The 20,524-nt window shown below is 38.0% G+C and overlaps 1 protein-coding gene across 2 annotated transcripts in view; it reads left to right on the top strand.

The window, feature by feature from the left end:
• The window catches only part of PDHX (pyruvate dehydrogenase complex component X), a 73,728-nt gene extending 54,205 nt beyond the window's left edge, over positions 1–19,523 (top strand). Inside the window, exons 8-12 of one of the 2 annotated variants that reach the window (XM_040495466.1) lie at positions 5,022–5,080; positions 8,439–8,597; positions 12,897–12,961; positions 16,127–16,333; positions 17,545–19,523. In XM_040495466.1, the coding sequence (XP_040351400.1) occupies positions 5,022–5,080; positions 8,439–8,597; positions 12,897–12,961; positions 16,127–16,333; positions 17,545–17,689 (635 nt within the window). In that variant the 3' untranslated portion in view covers positions 17,690–19,523. Of the gene's footprint in view, positions 1–5,021; positions 5,081–8,438; positions 8,598–12,896; positions 12,962–16,126; positions 17,261–17,544 lie in introns of those variants that run through there. The other variant, XM_040495467.1, reaches the window with a different exon arrangement.
• The last annotated feature ends 1,001 nt before the right edge of the window (positions 19,524–20,524 follow it).

The following is a 20,524-nucleotide window of genomic DNA, read 5'->3' as shown; positions in this document are numbered from 1 at the left end:
TCTGTTTTCCCTTTGAGTACTGTTGGTATTATATCATCTTGAAGATGTGTTATTAGGCACAGAACACATTTAGGATTTTATGTGTTCCTGATGAATTGATGCGTCATGAAATGTCTCTGTTCATTCCTGGCATAATATTTCTTACTCTGAAGCCTTCCTTATCTGATATTGATACAGTCAGTCCAAATTTCTTTGATTGATGTTTTTATATCTTTTTACTTCTAATATATCTGTCTTTATATTTTTTAATTTTTAAAAAAATTTATTATTTATTTTTTTTTTTTGAGGGAGAGAGAGAGAGAGAGAGACAGAGCAATAGAGGGGGAGGGGCAGAGAGAGGGAGACACAGAATCCGAAGCAGGCTCCAGGCTCTGAGCTGTCAGCACATGGGGCTCACATGGGGCTCGAACTCACAAACCGTGAGATCGGGACCTGAGCCGAAGTCAGACGCTTAACCGACTGAGCCACTGAGGTGTCCCTGTCTTTATATTTAAACTGACTTCTTGCAGACAGCAAATAATTTTCTTATTTTTTAATCTAATCCATACTCTGTCTTTTAATTAAGGTGTTTGGACCATTCACATTTAGTAATTTTGTCCTTTGTTTTTTCTTACTTTTTTTTTTTTTTTTTGGATTGGTTGCTTTTTAATTTTTTAATTCCATTTTATTTCTGTTTTACCTTTCTCTTTCTACGTGGTGGTTTCCTTAAGGTTTACGATATAATTCTTTAACTCATCACAGTCTACCTTCAAATTTGTATCACACCCCTTCGTGTGTAATGTAAGAACTTTACTACAACATACTCGATTTTCTCCCTTCTATCCTTTGTGCCTTTGTTGTCATGTTTTATTACCACATGTGGTATAAGCACCAGCATATATGTCTGATATGTTTTTGCTTTAGCAAATCAATTATGTTTAAAACATAAACTTTAAAAGAGTTTTAAAAATGTGGGGAAAAAAAGTCTTTTTGCATTTGCCCATTTTCTTTTTACCATTTTTTGGCCTTCTTCATTTCTCTATGTAGATACAAAATGCTTGTCTGGTATTTACTTCTGCCTAAAGAATTTCCTTTAATTGTGTCTTGTAATACAGGTTGGCTGGCAATAAATTCTCAGCTTTTATCTGAAAAAGTCTATTTCTCCTTCATGTATTTCCCTTTGTTTAATTATTAATTATGGCAAAATATGTGTAACATAAAATTTACCATCTTAAACATGTTTAAGTGCACAGCTTAGGGATAATAATCCTTTCGCATTGCTGTGCAACCACAGCAATTTATCCACAAAAGTCTTCATTGTGCAGAACTGAAATTCTATACCCACTAAAATGATAGCTTCCTATTTTCCTCTCCTCCCAGCCTTTGTCTAGCAGCCAGCATTCTGCTTTCTGTCCCTATGGATTTGACTATTCTTAAGTACCTCATATGAGTGGAATCATATAGGGCTTGTCTTTTTGTGACTGGCTTATTTCACTTAGTGTATTGTCTGAAGGTTCATCCATGTTGTAGTATATGTCAGAATTTCCATCCTTTTTAAGACTGAATAATATTCTATTGTATGTATTTACCATGTTTTGTTTGTTTATATGTCAGTGGACACTTGGATTGCTTCCACCTTTTGACTATTGTCAATAATGCTGCTGTGAACATGGGGGTATATGTAGCTCTCTGTGTCCTTGCTTTCATATCTCTTGGGTCTATCCCAGAAGTATTGCTGGAACATATGGTAATTCTATTTGTAATATTTTGAGGAGCTGCCATGCTGTGTTCCATTGTGACTGTACCATTTTGCATTCCTATCAGGTGTGCCCAAGGGTTCCAGTTTCTCCACATCCTTGCCAACACTTGTTGGCAAGCATCCTGATGGGTGTGTCTCCTTCGTTTTTGGTATTTCTGCTGGGTATAGAGTTTTGAGTAAAAAGATTTTTGGTTTTACTACTTGAAATAAAGATCCCATTCCATTATGTTCTGACTTGCCAAATATCTGCTGCCGTTCTTAATATCTCTGTTCCCCTCTATAATGATGTCTCCCCTCCAGTGCTGTTGTCTTCAAGATTTTCTCCATTAGCAGTTTGATTATTATATGCTTTAGCATTTTTTTTATACTGTATTTTATCCTGCTGGGGTTTCCTCTCAGCTTCTTGGATTTGTGGTTTGTTGTCTTTCATTAATTTCGGAAAACTCCTAGCCATTGTATTCCACTTGTGTTCTGCTTGATGTGTTTTCTCTTTGGAACTCTGATTATAAATACTCAATTGTTTGAATTGTCTAAAGCTCTTAGATCCCCTATTCTTTTTATTCTTTTTTTTTTTTTTTTTTTTTACCTTTTTTTTTCCTCTTTGTGTTTCCATTTGGATAATTTTTGTTGATCCAGCTTCAATGTCACTGACTCTTTTCTTGGCTATGTTTAGTCTGTGAATCTTAACAAAAAGAATCTTTATCTTTGATAGCATGTTTTTTTTTTTCCCTGAGGTGTCCATTCGAATGCTGTTTTATAGTTTCCATCTGTCTGCTGATACCCCCTTTGTTCACGCGCATTGTCCCATACTTTGTCCTGTACTTTCCCATATTCCGACAGCGGTTAATCATTTTGTGTGCTCGTCCTTCCTCAGAGGGGAGCCATCACCCTTGACGTTCAGTTCACTTGTTTGCCTTGTAACCTTGGCTCCCTAATGGACTCAAGAAAAGTTGTGATTTTGTAACTTCTGCTTTTCTTCTGCTCCATTAGGGTGGGAAAAACATTCTCTTCTGGGTTTCTACATGCTAAGTGACAACAGAACTGATATTTCAATTTAGATACACACTTTGAAGAATTCATACAAAGACAGCCTGACAGCTTTTAAAAGTTCAAGGAAATAAATGGAAAGCTACTTCAAAGAAAATTCTCTGTATTCAAAAAGTTAACCTTGGAATCTCTCTTTATAGATATTAAGTGTACTTGCTTAGTCATGATATAGAGATCATTAGGGGAATAATTTTCCTTGTTTCTTCCTTTCATGAGGCAGGAAACAGTACTATTTCAGTGGAGGGATGGATTAGTCTAGTATCTTTTCATGGTCCCAAGTTTGGTATGTCTTTGCAATTAGGAATTTTCGGGGAGGAGGGGCTCTTAGAGCCCCCATTATTTATCTCCAGTCCTCTTTCTTGTATAGTTATAATATAGTATTCTATAAGCCTGTCTGCACTGTTTTGTAATGATAGGCAAATGAAAATGTTTGATATTCCCTCACAAACTATTTCTTATTCTCAGTCAATGTCACCAACGGTCTCCTTTCTATATATTTGAAAATTTCCGTAATAAAGAGTTAAAAATAAAATAACTTGAAAAAATCTCCTTTGCACTTTTTTGGTTTTCAATGCCTAAGAGAAATGTCATGTGAGAAATTGGACATATAATAAGCCTGAAGCTCCTGATGCATGGGGATTAGAGGCAGCATTTGAAGGAATCATCAGCATATGAATGGTATCAAAGTCATGGAACCGAAAGTTCTTGCCTGGGAAGATTCCACCCTTGAGAGAAAGGGATAGAAAATGAGTAAGTGGTAAAGAGTGGAAGACAACAATGGAGAATATAGTGACACAGAAGCCAGTAAGAGACAGTGTTTTGAGGTGAAGAAAGTGATCAACTCAACAGTACTAAATGTTGGAGTACAATGAAGGCAGAGAATTTAGGTGAGCACTGTGGACTCAGGCAGTAGATTGGGAATCATCAGCCGGTGGATGGTTTGGGAAGTCTTCACTGTGGATACCTATGGATAGTAGATAAAGTGAGAAGGAGGTTGAGGGAGCCTTGAAGAGTAAGCATAAGGAGTTCCTAATATCTGTCCACCTATTGGAATGTATGTAGACAAAGTCTTTTATATTGGTTATCATTAAAATTCTCTAAGCACTGGAAACCCACTCACATTTCTACTCATAAAGAGGTTTAAAACAAGCAAACAAAAATATTTATGTCTCTGGAAATCTGAATTAAAAGAGCACTGATTTGGATGAGCAGGTGAGTCTTACCGTGACAGTTTGGCAGTATTTGGGTTTATGGCAATTCATCTAGTGTCTTTCTGAAATCTCCAGCATGCCTTGGGAATGAGCCATTGTTCATATAAAATTCCATGATACTATAGTAACGGGATTTGTTTATCTTGCCACATACCATTGACGAGATCTTTATCTTAAACGCTTTGTCTAGAAGCCATTGCAATGGAGAATCAAGTGTAGTTTACATTTTTCAATACTTTCCTACCCACCTGGAAAAGCAAAAGTATAAATCAAATGCTTAAGTTATGATCAGCTCTGTGGGAAGGGAGGGGACCTCAGCTTTACCTTGAAATCATTATGTATACTGGAAGGAAATTGATTTAATGGAATCACCATAAAACTAGGCAGAAAACCTCATTTTGTTCGTTGCACCAGGACGTGTGCCAACATTGCTTCATCTTTGGCCTTTGCTATATCCTGTTTTGTTAAGTTAAAAAGCAGCTCATTGGTCTTAAATTTTTTTGGTGTCCACTCCATTAGTAAGAAATTTCTTTCTAGATGGATGAATGGATGGATGGATAGATAGATAGATAGATATAGATATCTTTAAAGTGACTGTGTTACCACTGTTCTAGTATAATCAATATATTATAAAGCTCATGCAGAATGAAGACATTTGAAAAGGATGAGAGAAAAAAACGAATCATCTGAATCTATATAGAGAGACCATTTGTGTTTTTAGAGAGATAGGGGTTGGTTCTTTCTAATTACGATTATAATGTATCCTTCAAGTTCTTGTATATGATATCTAAGCTTTAAAAGAATTATAATCAAGTTCCAGAAGTAATTGTCTACATGTATGGCTAATATTATTTATCCAGGGCCTCATATAAGTTTTTCTAATCAGGGAAATTTTGCTAAGCGATTAAACAAAAACTTACAATATTTTTCATTATGGTTTGTTAATGAGTAAGTTTGCAATCATAATGGTCAATGTTAAAGTTTCATTATGAACCCTAATTTTGATATGCTTATTTTTCTTTCAGATGACATTAAAGTATCAGTAAACGATTTTATTATCAAGGCAGCAGCTGTTACCCTTAAAGTAAGTAGCAGACCCCAAATAATTTTGGCTTCTTTTAGTCTCATGTTGGGGCGGCTGGGTGGCTCAGTTGGTTGTGCGTCCGACTTTGGCTCAGGTCATGATCTCATGGCTTCTGAGTTTGAGCCCCGTGTCGGGCTCTGTGCTGACCGCTCAGAGCCTGGAGCCTGCTTCAGATTAGAAGTGTCTCTCTCTCTGTCTCTGTCTCTGTCTCTGTCTCTGTCTCTCTCTCTCTCTGCCTCTCCCTCAGTTGTGCTCTCTGTCTCTCAAAAATTAATAAACATTAAAAAAAATTTTTAAATAGTCTCATGTCTTGGGATTTTTTTGATAAATGGAACTCTGATTTTTAAGTCCCCAAAATTTTATAACATTATTGCTAAAAATATATCATGTAGTCTCACCCCCTCAGTAATACAAATGAAACTGAGAATCAGTGGGGCGTACGACTAATTATAGCAGAACAGAGACCATTCAGCAAATACAAATTGATCCCCGGTGTTGTGCTGAGTACTTTGTAGGCATTAGAGGTACAATAGTGAACGAACGCCTACGTGTTTTCCGCTCTCCTGGGGCTTACACTCTGGATGGAAGAGACCGGTATTTGTCAGATAGTGAAAGTATTGAGGAGCAAGAGAAAGCGGAGTAGGGGTGTCGTTGTGCACAGTTAGGCAAGGAAGGCCTCTTTGCCAAGGTGATAACTGAGCCAAGGCCCAAAAAAGAGGGTGTGAGCCACAGACACAGCTGGTAGAAGAGTGCTCCAGGCAGAGGGAACTGCAGACGCAACGGCTGGGAGGGGCAAGTGCTGCCTTTGAGACATGGCCCCAGGGACAAAGTGTGCCTTGAAGAGAGAAGGTAGGAGAGGAGATTGAACAGATGATATTAAAAGAGGGAATGTGGAGAGGGCCCTGAAGTAGGTGAAGCCTTGGTGGCCATGGAAAGGACTAGGGATTTTATAATGAAGGGGAAGGAAGCCTTTGGAGGGGATTGAAAGAGGACTGAGGGTCTACTTCACCTTTACAAAGAAAAAGGAGTGACTGTTCTGGTGGTTTGAGGAATGCAGCCTGTAGAGAGGCCAGGGGGCAGCAGTGCTCTCCTGGGAGGCTGTGGACCCTGACAGTTGTGTGGACTCAGGTGGCAGCTAGGAGGGTGGCTAGGGTGAAGGTGAGATTTTGGGTATGTTTCAAAGTAGAGCCAACAAAATTGACTGATGGATTGGATGTGGAGTGTGAGAGAAAGGACAAGGGCTTTAGCCCAAGCATTGGGAGGAATGGAGCTTTCCACGTGCAGAGATTGGGAATGTGAGAGAGGAGCAGGTTCGAGGTAGGAGTTCTAGAGTTGGATTTGGACATAACTCAGTTCGAGAAGCCAAATGGTGTCCCATTGGAGGGGCCAGGAAGGCAGGTGAGCAGTGGGTGTCTGGCTGGACACGTAGATTGGAAACCCAGGCTTCCTGCCTTCCTGCTCTGCACCATTTTCTGTCCTGCCTTTCTTTCTATAACCAGGCTATTTTTCTGGATCACTGCGTATTAAGTGCTATATTTAAAGTATGCTTATAAGGAATTTGTTTTTATTTCTTGGACAATACAGTAATGGAGAATTTTAAAGTCATGCCTTTTCTTAGCCATTCGTATCTAAGGGTTCATATGCTTTTGTGTTTTGACCAAATAATATTTTGAATTGTATTAGTGATTTTCTAATTATGAATCACTCTTGCCCTCCTTAAGTGAATCTCCAGTGGCCATTACATTTCATTTCATAATTTTGTATTAGGAACTGTGATTGTAATTTAAATTTTGTGCTAGTTTTATCAGGTTTTTTTTTTAAATCAGTGGTTTCTTAAAATGAATTTGGATCCTTTTTCTCTTTCCTTTCTCTGCACTTTTTTTCTTTATTATAAAGATTTTTATTTCTTGAAGTTTATAGAATTCACCAATAAAAATATCTCAGCCTAGTTCTATTTTGAGGAGGTAGACTTGATGACTTTCTCATTTTCCCCCATAATTATTGAGCTGTTTCATTTTCAGCATTTTCTTGAATCACTTTTGGAAACTTCTATATTCCCAGAAAATCATTTCATTCTGGATTCCCAAGCTTAACTAGCCTAACGTTATTTAAATGTTTCTTCTAATATCGTAATGTCCTCAAGGCTGGCATTATTCTAGACCCTGTCTCGCTGTTATTAATGTATATTTGTGTGCTCAGTCTTTTATATTGTTTATGTATTCCTTCCGTCATTTCCTTAGCTGCAGAGTAGAATTAGATTAGACTTCGGTTGAAAATATTTTATTAGAAAATGTGAAATAATGATTATAAATACGAATAAGAAAGTTTAAGGGTATGAATTTTCCTTTGCCTACAACTGAGACCATGTCCCCTGGGCTTTTGTTGCATGGCTGCGTAATTACACTTCTTTTGCCAGATATTCCTTACTTGGGAGGGGCTTTTCTTCCCCCTCTTTTACTTTAGCGTCGTCTGTAGGAATTTAAAATCTTCAGGGGGTTTGCGACTTCGCCGTGTCTGATTTTGACAAATGAGCTTTGATGACTTCGAATGAACGAGCAGCAGGAGTGAACATAACAGGCCGGGGAGGAGCACAGTGGGAAAGGCCTCTTCGGGGAGGGCTCAGAAGTACACTTAGGTAGGCTGTTACCCAAGCGAAGAGTGGGAAGAGAAGTTCGTCTGTGTTTGCGGTTTTTCACCATCACTTTCTCCGATACTTGACAACAGTGTCAGTATACACGGTCTCCAGGCGTTTAGCCATTTCCTCTGCTCTTTTCGTCTTCCGCGTAGTTGTACGTATATTAAACACATGCATGCTCATACACGGTATCTGTCATATGTTGGTGAAGCCTGGGAAATCTCTCTTAAATACAGAAGTCACTTATTAGGGGCCGGATGATATCCGCCAGGGCTGCGCTAGATAATTACGCCGTCTACATGCCTCAGGAATTATGTGGCCGAATGTTGCTACCCGCTCCCCTCCCTTCTTCTCTTCTCCTTAAGGCCATGTTGGTCACTGTATGAGGCAGGAAGTATGGCAAATGTTAAATGCTTTTTAGTAATCAGATTTAACAAAGGGAGACCTTTTTTTAGCCATGATTTAGTATACAGCGATCAAAACAGGTCCATCAGTGTTTCCTGAAGCTTGCTTCAAAGAAGTTGGTATGTTTATTCTTCCCAAACATAGACGACATTTAACACTGAGATCCAAATCATTGTTTCAAACCAGATCTTCATTTGTTTGCTCTGTCCACCTATATTCACTTTCAAAAATGCAGAATAATTTTAGTTATTTTTCTGTAACCGCCTTGCTCTACAGCTGCTTCTTTAGTGACATGTTTTTTCTATTTCTGTTTCATAGCAAATGCCAGATGTTAATGTAAGCTGGGACGGAGAGGGCCCAAAGCAACTGCCCTTTATTGACATTTCAGTGGCTGTGGCAACAGATAAAGGTTTAATTACGCCAATCATAAAAGATGCTGCCGCTAAGGGTATACGGGAAATTGCTGACTCTGTAAAGGTATGTCTTAGGAAATACTGTGCTTTCAAAATGTTAGTATTTACTCTCTGGTAAAGTCTTGACATGATCTAGTCATATTGTGATAGAGATATTTATGTATTAGTATTTTCAAGTGATTGTCAATTGTGTATGAAAGTTTTTAAGGTTTTATCTAGGTAGGAACCATTTTAAGAAAATTTAATATTCAAAAATTCAGAAATAACATACAGATAGATTAGGATCTACTGTATTCAAGTTACAGGTGAATGCTTTATTTCCCAAAGTCTAGAATTCCACTCTAAAGATGATATTTTAGATAGTTTTAAAGTTAAAGCTGAAACTGTATTTCTGTGAAGGTGGTGAGTAGATCTCACTGTTCACAGTGTTTTATTCTTCAAAACTAATTTTATTCATTTCCTCTCTAGAATTGAGACCACTAAAAGTCCTTCATTTTCCAGAAGCAAAAGTACTGGATTTTTCCTGAGTTTCTTTAAAAGCAGTTTTTCTAGCTCCAATATGGAGGAGTGGGATTTCCCCCAGAATATCCCATTGAACCGCATGGGAACACGGGCAATAGATTGGCTCTGACAGCCTGTATAATTTCCAGAGGTATTTTTTGACGGAAGTGTCACCTCTCTTACAGCGTTAGAATTGAATATTGCAGACTCATTTAGATAAATGATTCTTCTCTTTTTTTTATTTACCAAAGACCAGTTGTATATACATAGTGGACGAGCAAGTATACTTTTAAAAGTAGAAGATAAGATTTCTTTGGGGAGCTGACAGTGTACACGACGTAGATGTACTTGCCCAAAATACACGAACACAAGTTAATCCGCTTTTAAAAGCATACTCTTAGAATCTTCGAGTTAGATACAGTTAATGCTGGCCTTAGTGGAATGGACATTGTTAGCTCTTTCTTTGCTCCTCTTTGAAAAGATTAGCAGAATGTGTTTTTATAGATAAAAATGCAACTGTTTTTCTTAATTGAGTGGTGACTTAGTTCGACCAATTCAGAAGTCAAAGTAAGATACGTTGGTTTACTAAGATAGTTGTGTGCCTTTTAGTCATCAAAAGTTTTCAACAACAGTGAGAATACATGTATTATTAGTGTTTTTGTGAAATCCAAATGAGGTTAAATTTCACTATAAAGTTAGAATTTTCTTATGTATTTTTATATCTTTCTTATTTTTAATATTTATGTGTTTCTTATATATTAAATTTTTAAAATTAAGCATCATAGGAAAGTCTCTTTGCTTTTGACCAGTTTACTAATTTTACTATGATAATACATAGTTCTTAAATTAGCAGTGTTAGCGTTCCCATTTTCTTATATCCTGAAAGAAGCTAAGTTGAGGTGTAAGGAAGCAGGGTGAGCAGCCTCTCCGCAATGGGAAGGGTAGCCTTGACCCTTTGGAATGTTCTAGGGCCTCTGTGACAGTCCTTGAGGTTTTCCTGTAATTCCTGGCAACCCTTAAGTTTCAGTGTGCGCTGGCTGCTCCTCTATGCTTCTTATTCTCCCTGCTTCTCTCTCCCACCCTCTCCCACCCTGCCACCTGTGACCAACACCCCACTCTCTCTTCTTAGCATGTGTGAGACACCAGGCTAAGCAGTGTATTTAATCAGCCCAGTATCATAGTTGAAACTTTAATTCCCCCATTTTGAAATGGAGGAAATGGAGTTTTAGTGCCGTTAAGAAATCTGCCCACGGTGATGCATCTAGAAAGCAGTAGAGGTGAGGTTTTATTTAAATCGGGGCATTTCACAATTCATGAGCCATTTTCTCAGGGCTCCTGTGGCTTCCATTGCTGAAGTAGCTTCCTGACGTTATCCTGTGTTATTGTGTTCCTGCAGTTGATCATTCTCTGAGATCACCTCATTTCTTTATTTGTTGATCCTTCTCTGTTCCTTCCTGTCTGATGTTGACGGTCTTGCTCTTGCCATATATCCAATTCTAGAAGAAAGAGTGCATGGAGATAGTAGGTGCTCCGTGAATTTATTTGTTTAATTTTCAATAAAAACTTGTATTGAAATGAACTTTTCAAGGAGTTTGTGGGTCTCTGGAGCTCCATCTGTGGACCAGGTTAATACCTGCACTAAGTTTTTACTTCTTGACCCTCACTAACCTTAAGGATGTCATTGTGTGGTGCTAAAGGCATGCCTTAGCTAAGTTCAAGTTTTTATTCCCTAAATAAAGTAATATAGTAACAAGCCTTAGATCCCATGCTTCATTAGTTATAACATTTTAAAAGACAGAGGCAAAGTTTTCCTCGATGTACCCGGTATGTTTTTTAAATGAGTTAGTAAGGAATGTGACATATTTTAGAAATATTTCCTAGTCATCTTGTATTACATCCTTTCGGCACGAGGCTTCAGGTAACATGTGTTTTGATTTTAAGTTTACATTACTGGGAAATCCCAGTGAGAATTAGGAATTTGTAAAACCAGTGATGCTCCTCAGAATTATTCTTATGCCAGGCTTTTAGCATTCATTGATAGGAGTATCCTGCTGATATGTTTACAGTCTACAGAGAGATGTTTTTTTTAAGTGTATTATGTGGGCTTGCAGTCCAGTTTTTAAAATGAACATGTGTTTTATTTGTTTTAGCCTAGTAATTCATCAGGATTGTTGTGATCATCTGCCTTTAAAGAACTGCCTTTCAATCAATCAATCAATCGATACCTTTCAAAGTTCATGATACATGCCTGTTTAAATCATGTGAACAGCTACATCGCTTAAGGCAGAAAAAACACATTTGTAGTTTGTCCTATTTCTGATATTTCTGATAGTCCAAGGACCATACAAGTCTAAGTTCACCTTTTCAGTATTCATTTTGGATCCAAGTAGTTTTGTAAATAACTGTATCCAACTAGTATCGATAAATATGTAGTCATCTCAGTTGTCAGTAAGTCACAGTGATATGTTAACGTTTTATTTTTCAAAAATTAAATCATCGATGGTGACTATGTTAGCTCTATAATACAGAAAATTAAGTAAGCCTCAGATTTATTTTACCTCCCCAGGTAACAGTGGCTTCATTTTTCTCTTTCTTCCCCTCCTAAATTAGTTCCTTATTAATTTTTCATACGTAATGACTCCACCTCCATTTCTTTGTCTTTAAAGCATTAAAACAAAAAATTAACACGAGGGTAGTCAATTGCAAGCGCAAGTCAAGGAATATTTAATGACTTCCTTTTTTTTAATGTTTATTTTGAGAGAAAGAAAAAGAAAGGGAGGGGCAGAGAGGGGGAGAGAGAGAATCCCAAGCAGGTTTGTCTGTCAACACAGAGCCCGACACGGGGCTCGAACCCACACACCTTGAGATCATGACCTGAACCAAAATCGAGAGTTGGATGCTCAGCAGATTTAGCCCTCCGGGCGCCCCTGAACTACTTTTCTTAATGTCATTCTCAGAGTGTCATCTGTCTTTTCCTCTGTCAGTTTTTAGAAATCAATTTTGCTGAGAGTGGTATGAAGTTAATATATTCTTACAGTCCTCGTGGCAGGTGTAAAACTAGCTCATTCAGGAATTGCTTCAGCTGTAGATCAAGAACCCAAAAAATGTGTATGTCCTAGAGCTTTGTAATTGCACCTCTGAAGATTTTTATGAAGTAATTGAAACCAGTGGACCAAATTAAAACACTGGGGGCATGACTGAATTGTGGCAGATGTAGTCTTTAGAATGTTAAGCAGACATTTAAAAATCATTTATAAAGACTAACAGCACAGAAGATGCTTATAATATTGAGAGTGAAATATACAATTCTGCTTTTTTTTGCAGCTGTCTGAAGTGATAGATATGATGTGTATGTTTCGGTTTTATAAAAAAGAAGGAAACATTGAAAGATGAAAACTATTATGTTGGTTGTGTGATGGTTGTCATTAGACAAAATTTATTTAAAAGCTACTGGGTCGACAAGAGTGTTCTTCTAATTGTCTCACAAAAAAATCTTTATAGGCAGAATAATTTCATTGTATCTATAGAAAACATGCTGCATAGTTATGGTATATGGGGTAATTCTAATACTGGAAGAATTTTTAAAGGGAAGTAATTTTTGTAGAGTTTCAGTTCACATCTTTAGGTTCTTAGATGATCTGTGCTCTAACTTGTTCATTTTTGAATTGTATTAGAGAAAATGACGTGTGTGTGTGTGTGTGTGTGTATGTATGTATGTGTGTGTAGATATATATATGTCCTATAGAGTCAGTGAGGGCACATCAGCGATGAGTGTGTACCGCAGACAAGTATTACAAGGGGCAAAATCAGCTGCATAACATGGTGCTGGTTGTCATGCTCAACGTGTATTTTTCTTTCTCAGGCTCTATCAAAGAAAGCGAGAGATGGAAAACTGTTACCTGAAGAATACCAAGGCGGATCTTTTAGGTAAAATTTAAACTCTGAATTATCAGTAACGTCAGACAGACGACCATGGGGTACCTGGGTGGCTCAGTCGGTTGGGCATTTGACTTCAGCTCAGGTCACAATCTCATAGTTTGTGGGTTCCAGCCCCGCGTCGGGCTCTGTGCTGACAGCTCGGAGCCTGAAGCCTGCTTAGGATTCTGTGTCTGCCTCTCTCTCTCTCTCTGCCCCTCCCCCACTTTCTCTCTCTCTCTCTCTCTCTCTCTCTCTCTCTCAAAAATAAATAAACATTAAAAAAATTAAAAACAAACAAGTGAAACCAGACGACCCGATCTAGAAGTCAGTCCTTTTCATCTATGTTCTGAAACACTTTTGTTTTACTGTAAGCGAAGTATCGAGGCTGGTAGGAGCCTGCTAGTGTTAGCTAGTTAACCTATTCATGTGCTCTCAGAATGACATGCAGGTTCTGAAGCTTTAAAAAAGTATATTTATAGGGGCACCTGAGTGGCTCAGTTGGTTAAGCGTCCAACTTCAGCCCAGGTCATGATCACACAGTAAGGGGGTTCGAACCCCGCGTCAGGCTCTGTGCTGACAGCTCAGAGCCTGGAGCCTGTTTCAGATTCTGTGTCTCCCTCTCTCTCTGCTCCTCCCCTGCTCATGCTCTGTCTCTCTGTCTCTCAAAAATAAATAAACATTAAAAAATATATTATAAATATAATACATTTATAAACTTCTACTTTTGTTTTCTACTTGCAATCTCTTTTATTTTAAGATAATTCAGGGGAAAATATTAACATTTGGATCCTTTAGGTATGATCAGCTCTGTTTTTAAGTGTCTCCTTCATACAGTGTATGTAGTACACTGTGTACTGAGTGTAGCGTGAATGTTTCAAAAAATGGAAGAACACAGGTTCCAGTGTAACCGACCAAAGCAAGTTATAGACTGTTACCAGCATCCCAGAAGCTTCCCTTTACCCCTTCCTAATTATCCCCCTGGCAAAGGTAACTACCTTTCCAAAAATTATCACCACGGATTTGTTTTGCTACCTTTGGTCTTTATGTAAATAATATATATCCCTTAGCGTCTGACTTCTTTCACTCAACATTAATGTCTGTGAGATTGCCATGTTGCCATATGAAGTAGTTATTTACTTTTGCAGTATATAGTATTTTGTAGCATATCGTATGAATACGCCAGCGTCTGCTTTTACCCTTGGGCATATGTTGTTGTTTACAGTTTGGTGCTGTTACCAATAACGGTGCCGTGAACATTCTCATCGGTGTCTTACGGTGAATGTATTTGTTGTATAGACCTGAAAGTGGAACTCCTGAATTAAAAGCTTTAATGGATACTGCCAGTTTTCCAAAACGGTCATACAACTTTATACTTCCAGTAACAGCGCATGAGAATTCTCGTTGCTTCATATTCTCACCAACGCTTAGTAACATTAGGTTTTAAATTGTAACAGTTCTTAAGGTATGTAGTGGTACTCTTTGGGGTCAGGCAAATTAATGCTATTGAATACTATTTTCATTATCTTTCAGCCTTTACGGTATCTGGTAACTTACCAGATAAAGTACCTGTTGATATCTTATGTCCATTTTTAAAAATGGTATGCGGAAGGCTCTTAGCTCCAGACACACAGTTCTTTATAGGATACATATTATTTCACGTATCCTTTCCCACTGCGTCCCTTGCCTTTGGAACTTTCTTCATGGATTTTTAATGAACACAAGTTGTGAATTTTAATGAAATTCTGTTTTTTAGGGGGTTTTTTTTGTTTGTTTTTTTACAGCTTGTACTGTTTGTTTTCTGTTTAGAATTCTTGCCTCTCCCAGAATTATGAAGTTATTTTTCTATGTTATTTTCTAGAAGTTTTACAACTTTTCACATGTAGATCACAATCCATCTAAAATTGGATTGTATCTGGTACGAAGATAAAGGTCAAGATTCTGTAACTGCCCCCCCCTTATGGATATTAATTACATTGACCCAACATCACCTATTGAAAGGCTGCCTCCTTCTCCATAGCACTGAGAAAGTGACCATGTGTGTGTTTGGTCTGTTCTGTGTTGTCTCTTCAGTTGGCCTGTGTGTTCATCCCTTTTGCTCGGTATCACCAAGGTGTAACCTTTGATACCTGGTAAGGGAGGTCTTTAATTTTGTTCACCCTTAAAACTGTCTTTCTTGGCTCTTTATATTTGCAAATACATTTCAGAGTCAACTTACCACTTTTCATATACAGACACATAGATGCAAACCTTGCTGGGGTTTTGATTGGGATTGCATTCAGTCTTTTAATCAGCGTGAGAAGAATTCACATCTTTACAGTAACAGTATTGAATCTTCCAGGCAGTGAACACGGTATACGCCATTGTTTATTCAGTTCTTTGGTTTCATTCAGTTCTGTTTTATAATCTTCTACATAGAGGTCTTATTAGATGTATTTCTTTTATTGATTTTTTGCTACTGTTATAAATGGTAGTGTTTTTAAATTTCATTTTTAACTACAGCAACCTGTATATAGATATAAAATGAAGTTTTACATTGGCCTTTTTATCTGGTGACTTAGCTAAATTCACTTACGTATCCGATTTTATCTGTAGAGTCTTAGATTTTCTGTGTACACAGTCAATTCATCTATGAATAATGACTATTTTCTTGTTTTTTCTGTTTTTTTTTTTTTAAGTTTATTTTGAAAGAGAGAGAGTGTGTGAGTGAGTGAGGGGCAGAGAGAGAGGGAGAGAGAGAGAATCTCAAGCAGTCTCTATGCTCCCAGCACAGAGCCCAATGTGGGGCTCGATCCCACACACCGTGAGCTCATGACCTGAGCTGAAACCAAGAGTCAGACGCTTAACTGACTGAGCCACCCAGGCGTCCCGTGACCGTTTTCTTTCTTTTTCCCAGTCCTTCTCGTACCTTATCGTTTCTTTTTCTTGTCATATTCTACTGCCGAGGTCTTCCAGTTCAACGCTGAATGAATGTTATATTAGACACACTACTTATATGTGTGTCGGTACTTGCTTTTGATACTGTTGCGAATGGTATGTTTGTCTTTGTCTTTGGTCTTTGAATAACTCGGTATAAGGTTCTGTATCAGTTTTTTAGTGAAGGAAAAACGTAGGCTTCCGGGAAAGGGTTCTTTGACTGAGGATGCGCCACCTTCAGAGTGTTCTGTTTTCCCCTAGTATTTCCAACTTGGGCATGTTTGGCATCGACGAGTTTACTGCAGTGATCAACCCTCCTCAGGCCTGCATTCTGGCCGTCGGGAGATTCCGGCCTGTGCTCAAGCTCACGCGGGACGAAGAGGGGAATGCCCAGCTGCAGCGGCACCAGCTCATAACGGTCACCATGTCAAGTGACAGCCGGGTGGTGGACGACGAACTGGCTACCAGGTTTCTTGAAAGTTTTAAAGCAAACCTGGAGAACCCCATCCGACTGGCCTAGCCTCCAACATGAGAAGTTGGTCTCTGGCTTAGTTAATTGAGTAGCTGGTACTAGAACCTACACTGTAAGAAAACAATTAGGTATACAAGCGCGAAGTGGATGAGTTGTTTATTTATTTAGGGTGAACGAGTTTGTCCTCCGAGTTGTCCTCATTTTCAGCTTGAGTTTAATGTTACAGAAATAAATAACAAACCGTAACTAGTAAAAGAAAGAGAACATTTGGTTCGTCAGATTCATTTTTAACCTCTGGTGCTGTTCTAAAGTGAAATGTAAATTAAATTGTTTGGCTCACGTGAGCATTTTAGACTATTTGAGAATGTATGATAAATTGTAAAATGGGAAAAATTGTGAGAACTAATTATGTTGAAATTAGAAGTGAGCGTCAAAGAGAAGCCCATTAATTTAAGCAGTGGGACCTCACTTTTCATAAGCACTGCTCTAGATATACTTGAACAATTTAGTATGTACAGAAGTGTATTCTGGATAATAGTAAGTAAATAAGGATCACATTGTATTAGGGGTTGTGGCAACATTATTGAATTTTTTATGTATATAAAGCCATAGGTTTTAGAGTGGTTTCTATCAGTCTTATTTTTCACTTCTATGACACTGTGAACTTATAAAGAGGAAGAATTAAAAAGTCAAAAATAAGAGAGAGAGACCAAAACATTTGTTTCAGTAATAAACTATAGTGAAAATATCTAAACTTTCTGAAATAAACTGTTCACCTTCATATTAAGTTGGAATATATTAAAATAAAGTATGCTATTTCCTACCAAACATTTTGAATTAGTGTTAACTTAAACACAAAATGTTGGTTTTAGTGCATTTGAATCAAGTTTGTATTGTGCAATAAAATGTGAGAAAATACAAAAGCTTCTATTGTATTTTAAATGTTAGGACACAAGTTTAGCAAATCCTTGAAGTTGGTTAGTAGTTTGCCTGGGACAGCGTATAAGGAAGTCTGCAAGAGGAAAGGAAGAATTTAAAGTTGATCTAACATTAGGAAAACAACGGATGTGGAGTGTAAAACTTTGAAAGAGAGTAGAAGGGAAACTTTATGAAGTAGGCAGGAACTCTCCTTTTTATTCCATCAATAGTATGAACTTTTCACTAATTATTGTAAAAGTTAGAAGAGGCTGTTTCTCTCTTTTAACAGCTTTACCACGATCGGCACGTCAACTGGCCTGAAATTGGGTGCTGATTTAAATACCCAGTCACAGAAAGGCTTGTGTTGGTGTCTGCGACCCGGAATGCCCAGAAAGCAGACCACGTGGTATGACAGCACGCTTCCTACGCTCTAACCGAAGAGCTTCTAAAACCACCGGGAGCCCCAGTATATCAGCTGTTAAGAATATGCTTAATCCAATTACTCTTTACAAACTGTTTTTTTTTCAAAGCAGTCTTAAAAACCTTTGTCATATTAACAGTTACACTAAAAATTGTCCCCAAATGCTCTTTTCAAAGTAACTCTTGCAAGTTATGTTCCTCTCAGTTTTAACTGAAATTACTTGTTTTCTCATAATTTTTATATCTGAGGAATAGAACTTGAGACAGCCATAAGCATTGGTGTGGAGCTCTGTTTTCCACAGACGGACATGCGTACATGGCAATGCACCTGTTTCCCCAGCAGGGAGCTGGGCGCTCGTAGCCACCACTGCCTGCCTTGGAAAGTCGGGAACTGCACAGCAGAAATACCGTGTATGCTTGAGGCATTTTGATTTTTCATGGGCTCATCTCACAGCTTTTGGTACAAATTCATTCTGACTAGAAGCGTTTTCTCTAATACTTACACTGATTATGTAAGTGTAATACATACACTTGGCCGTAGCACTGATCTGAGTAACGTGGTTTGGGTTATTCTAGAGAACGAGCTCTATGCTGTTTGGGCAGGCTCCCTCCTCCAGTTTTTATAGATACATATATATATATATGTTTATTTCTTTTTATATGTATTATTTATATCTTATTTTATTGTATGTGTGTAATAGATACTCGTTTTTGTAGTACTGAGAGGTATCACACTGAGAGGATATAAAAATTAAATTTGATATCTGGTCATCTTTTTCCTCATTTAAACAGGGAAAATGAGTAAAATGTTGGGAAGACTTCTAAGGAAAAGGCAGCACACATTTCTTTTATCACTTGGGCATGAAAAGAAATATCAATGACTGTTTATAAGTCAAATGGCCCTGCTTCTCCCCTTGCAATTTCCAGGTGACCCTTACAGAGTTTGTTCACTGTTTTGTGGCATCAATATATTGCTGGCCCGCCTCCTTTGTTTGCAACAATACTAAGCGATTTATATGTGCTAGTGCAGCTATCTTATGTGTAATGTCAAATGGAACTTTTATTTTTAGATTTTTTTTTTCTTCTTCTTTGCGTTGCGGATTTAATTTCATGCTAAATCATACAGGCCAGCCATTCAGACATTCTGTTAAAAGCAAGCCTAGTTTTCTAACCTTTTAATTGAAAGATAGGGGGTGCTGTGAGTTAATGGATTATAGTTAGAGTGTGGAAGAAAAAGTAAAATGGCATTTAGATCTTCGTGTTCAAGGGAAACGTATCCTCATTACACAACTCACAACTCACAACTCATGACGGACTTTGTCTCAGGTGACGTGAAGAAGTAAAAGAACCAAATATGCTGCAGGTAACAATTAACTGTTAATTTAGATACGGCCTTATTCATGAGAAACTTCTGTTGATTTTTCAGCCACCAGAAGTAACGGCGTAGAATTGCTATAAGGTTAGGCTGGCCATGATATGCAAGGCAGGTCAAAATGAGAGGACAGCAGTCGGCAGGAACCATCTGGAAGCTTTTGCCTTAATGAAAGAGTGAGTTAACTAGACTCTGCACTAGGTTAGGGGAGGTTAAAGAAGGGGGGGAGGTGAAGAATAGTGTACATGTTAATATGTTGTGGTGTATTACAGATATTCGGAGTGCGGGCGTGTGCGGTCAGATAATGCAGCAACAGTAATGTAATTTCCCGGCCCAAAACACAGCCCTCCTCGGCCCACATCACCGGCATCCAAAAAATTAAGTCATGTACAGCAAATGATATATTTCAGAAGACATTTAAGCTTTCTGTAAATGGAAAAAGCAGCAGTCTTCCAATAAAATAATGTTAAATAGTTTTGTGGACTTTTAAATTTTACTTCCTAGTGTTTCCATTGGTTGCAGCAGATGGGGACAGGTGCTGGGTTGGAGGAAAGGTGTGGTTTGTCTAGACTTGTAATATTGAATGAAATTATAAGGCATAAAGATGTGTTTGGAAAAATGATTAGCCTCTGTTAGTAGCAGTCTTTTATTTTTTTGATCTATGAAAAGCTTACCTTCACATTTTATCACTCATCTGTATTTTTTGCAACAAGTTCGAGCAGCCTTTTCTTCCTAGGAAAGCGGATACTTTTAAACCTCTCACCTAACCTCTACTGCACATGATATATACAATGAAAGGAAACGGGCTTTTATTCAAAGTTGAGAAATTATTCACAAAATCATTAATTAGTCATGATTTGCCTTTATTCACACCAAAAACGATTTACGTTTTCTGAAATTCCTTCAGTTGTGAAATTCTTTACTACCCCATCACTTAAAAATAGATCTTTTAGGGGCGCCTGGGTGGCGCAGTCGGTTAAGTGTCCGACTTCAGCCAGGTCACGATCTCACGGTCCGTGAGTTCGAGCCCCGCGTCGGGCTCTGGGCTGATGGCTCAGAGCCTGGAGCCTGTTTCCGATTCTGTGTCTCCCTCTCTCTCTGCCCCTCCCCCGTTCATGCTCTGTCTCTCTCTGTCCCAAAAATAAAATAAACGTTGAAAAAAAAAATTTTTTTTTAAAAATAGATCTTTTAAAGATGAGGCTGTTGTGATCAAATGAGATATTCTATTAGTCAAACACTTGATAAAGCATAAAGTATTACACGTAAGTTGCAAAATGATAATCACATAAATTGCACTTTTTCTGCTTCTTTCCAGTGGCTCATCAACAGCCCGTTTGGTAAAGAATGGCATTGGGTCAGGGAACTAACTATAGGAGAGCACTCAATAAGTTACTGTCCTTCGCGACAGAACTATTGCCCTTTAGTACGTACTTTGTGCTCCAAGTATTAAGAGTATTTTCGCCTGGGTTTAGCTTTA

Source organism: Herpailurus yagouaroundi, unplaced genomic scaffold (genome assembly GCF_014898765.1).
Source record: "Herpailurus yagouaroundi ecotype Mexico unplaced genomic scaffold, PumYag 187, whole genome shotgun sequence".
Classification (NCBI taxonomy): domain Eukaryota; kingdom Metazoa; phylum Chordata; class Mammalia; order Carnivora; family Felidae; genus Herpailurus; species Herpailurus yagouaroundi.
Note: the sequence above shows the minus strand (reverse complement) of the source record. Positions and strands in the feature narration are given on the sequence as shown.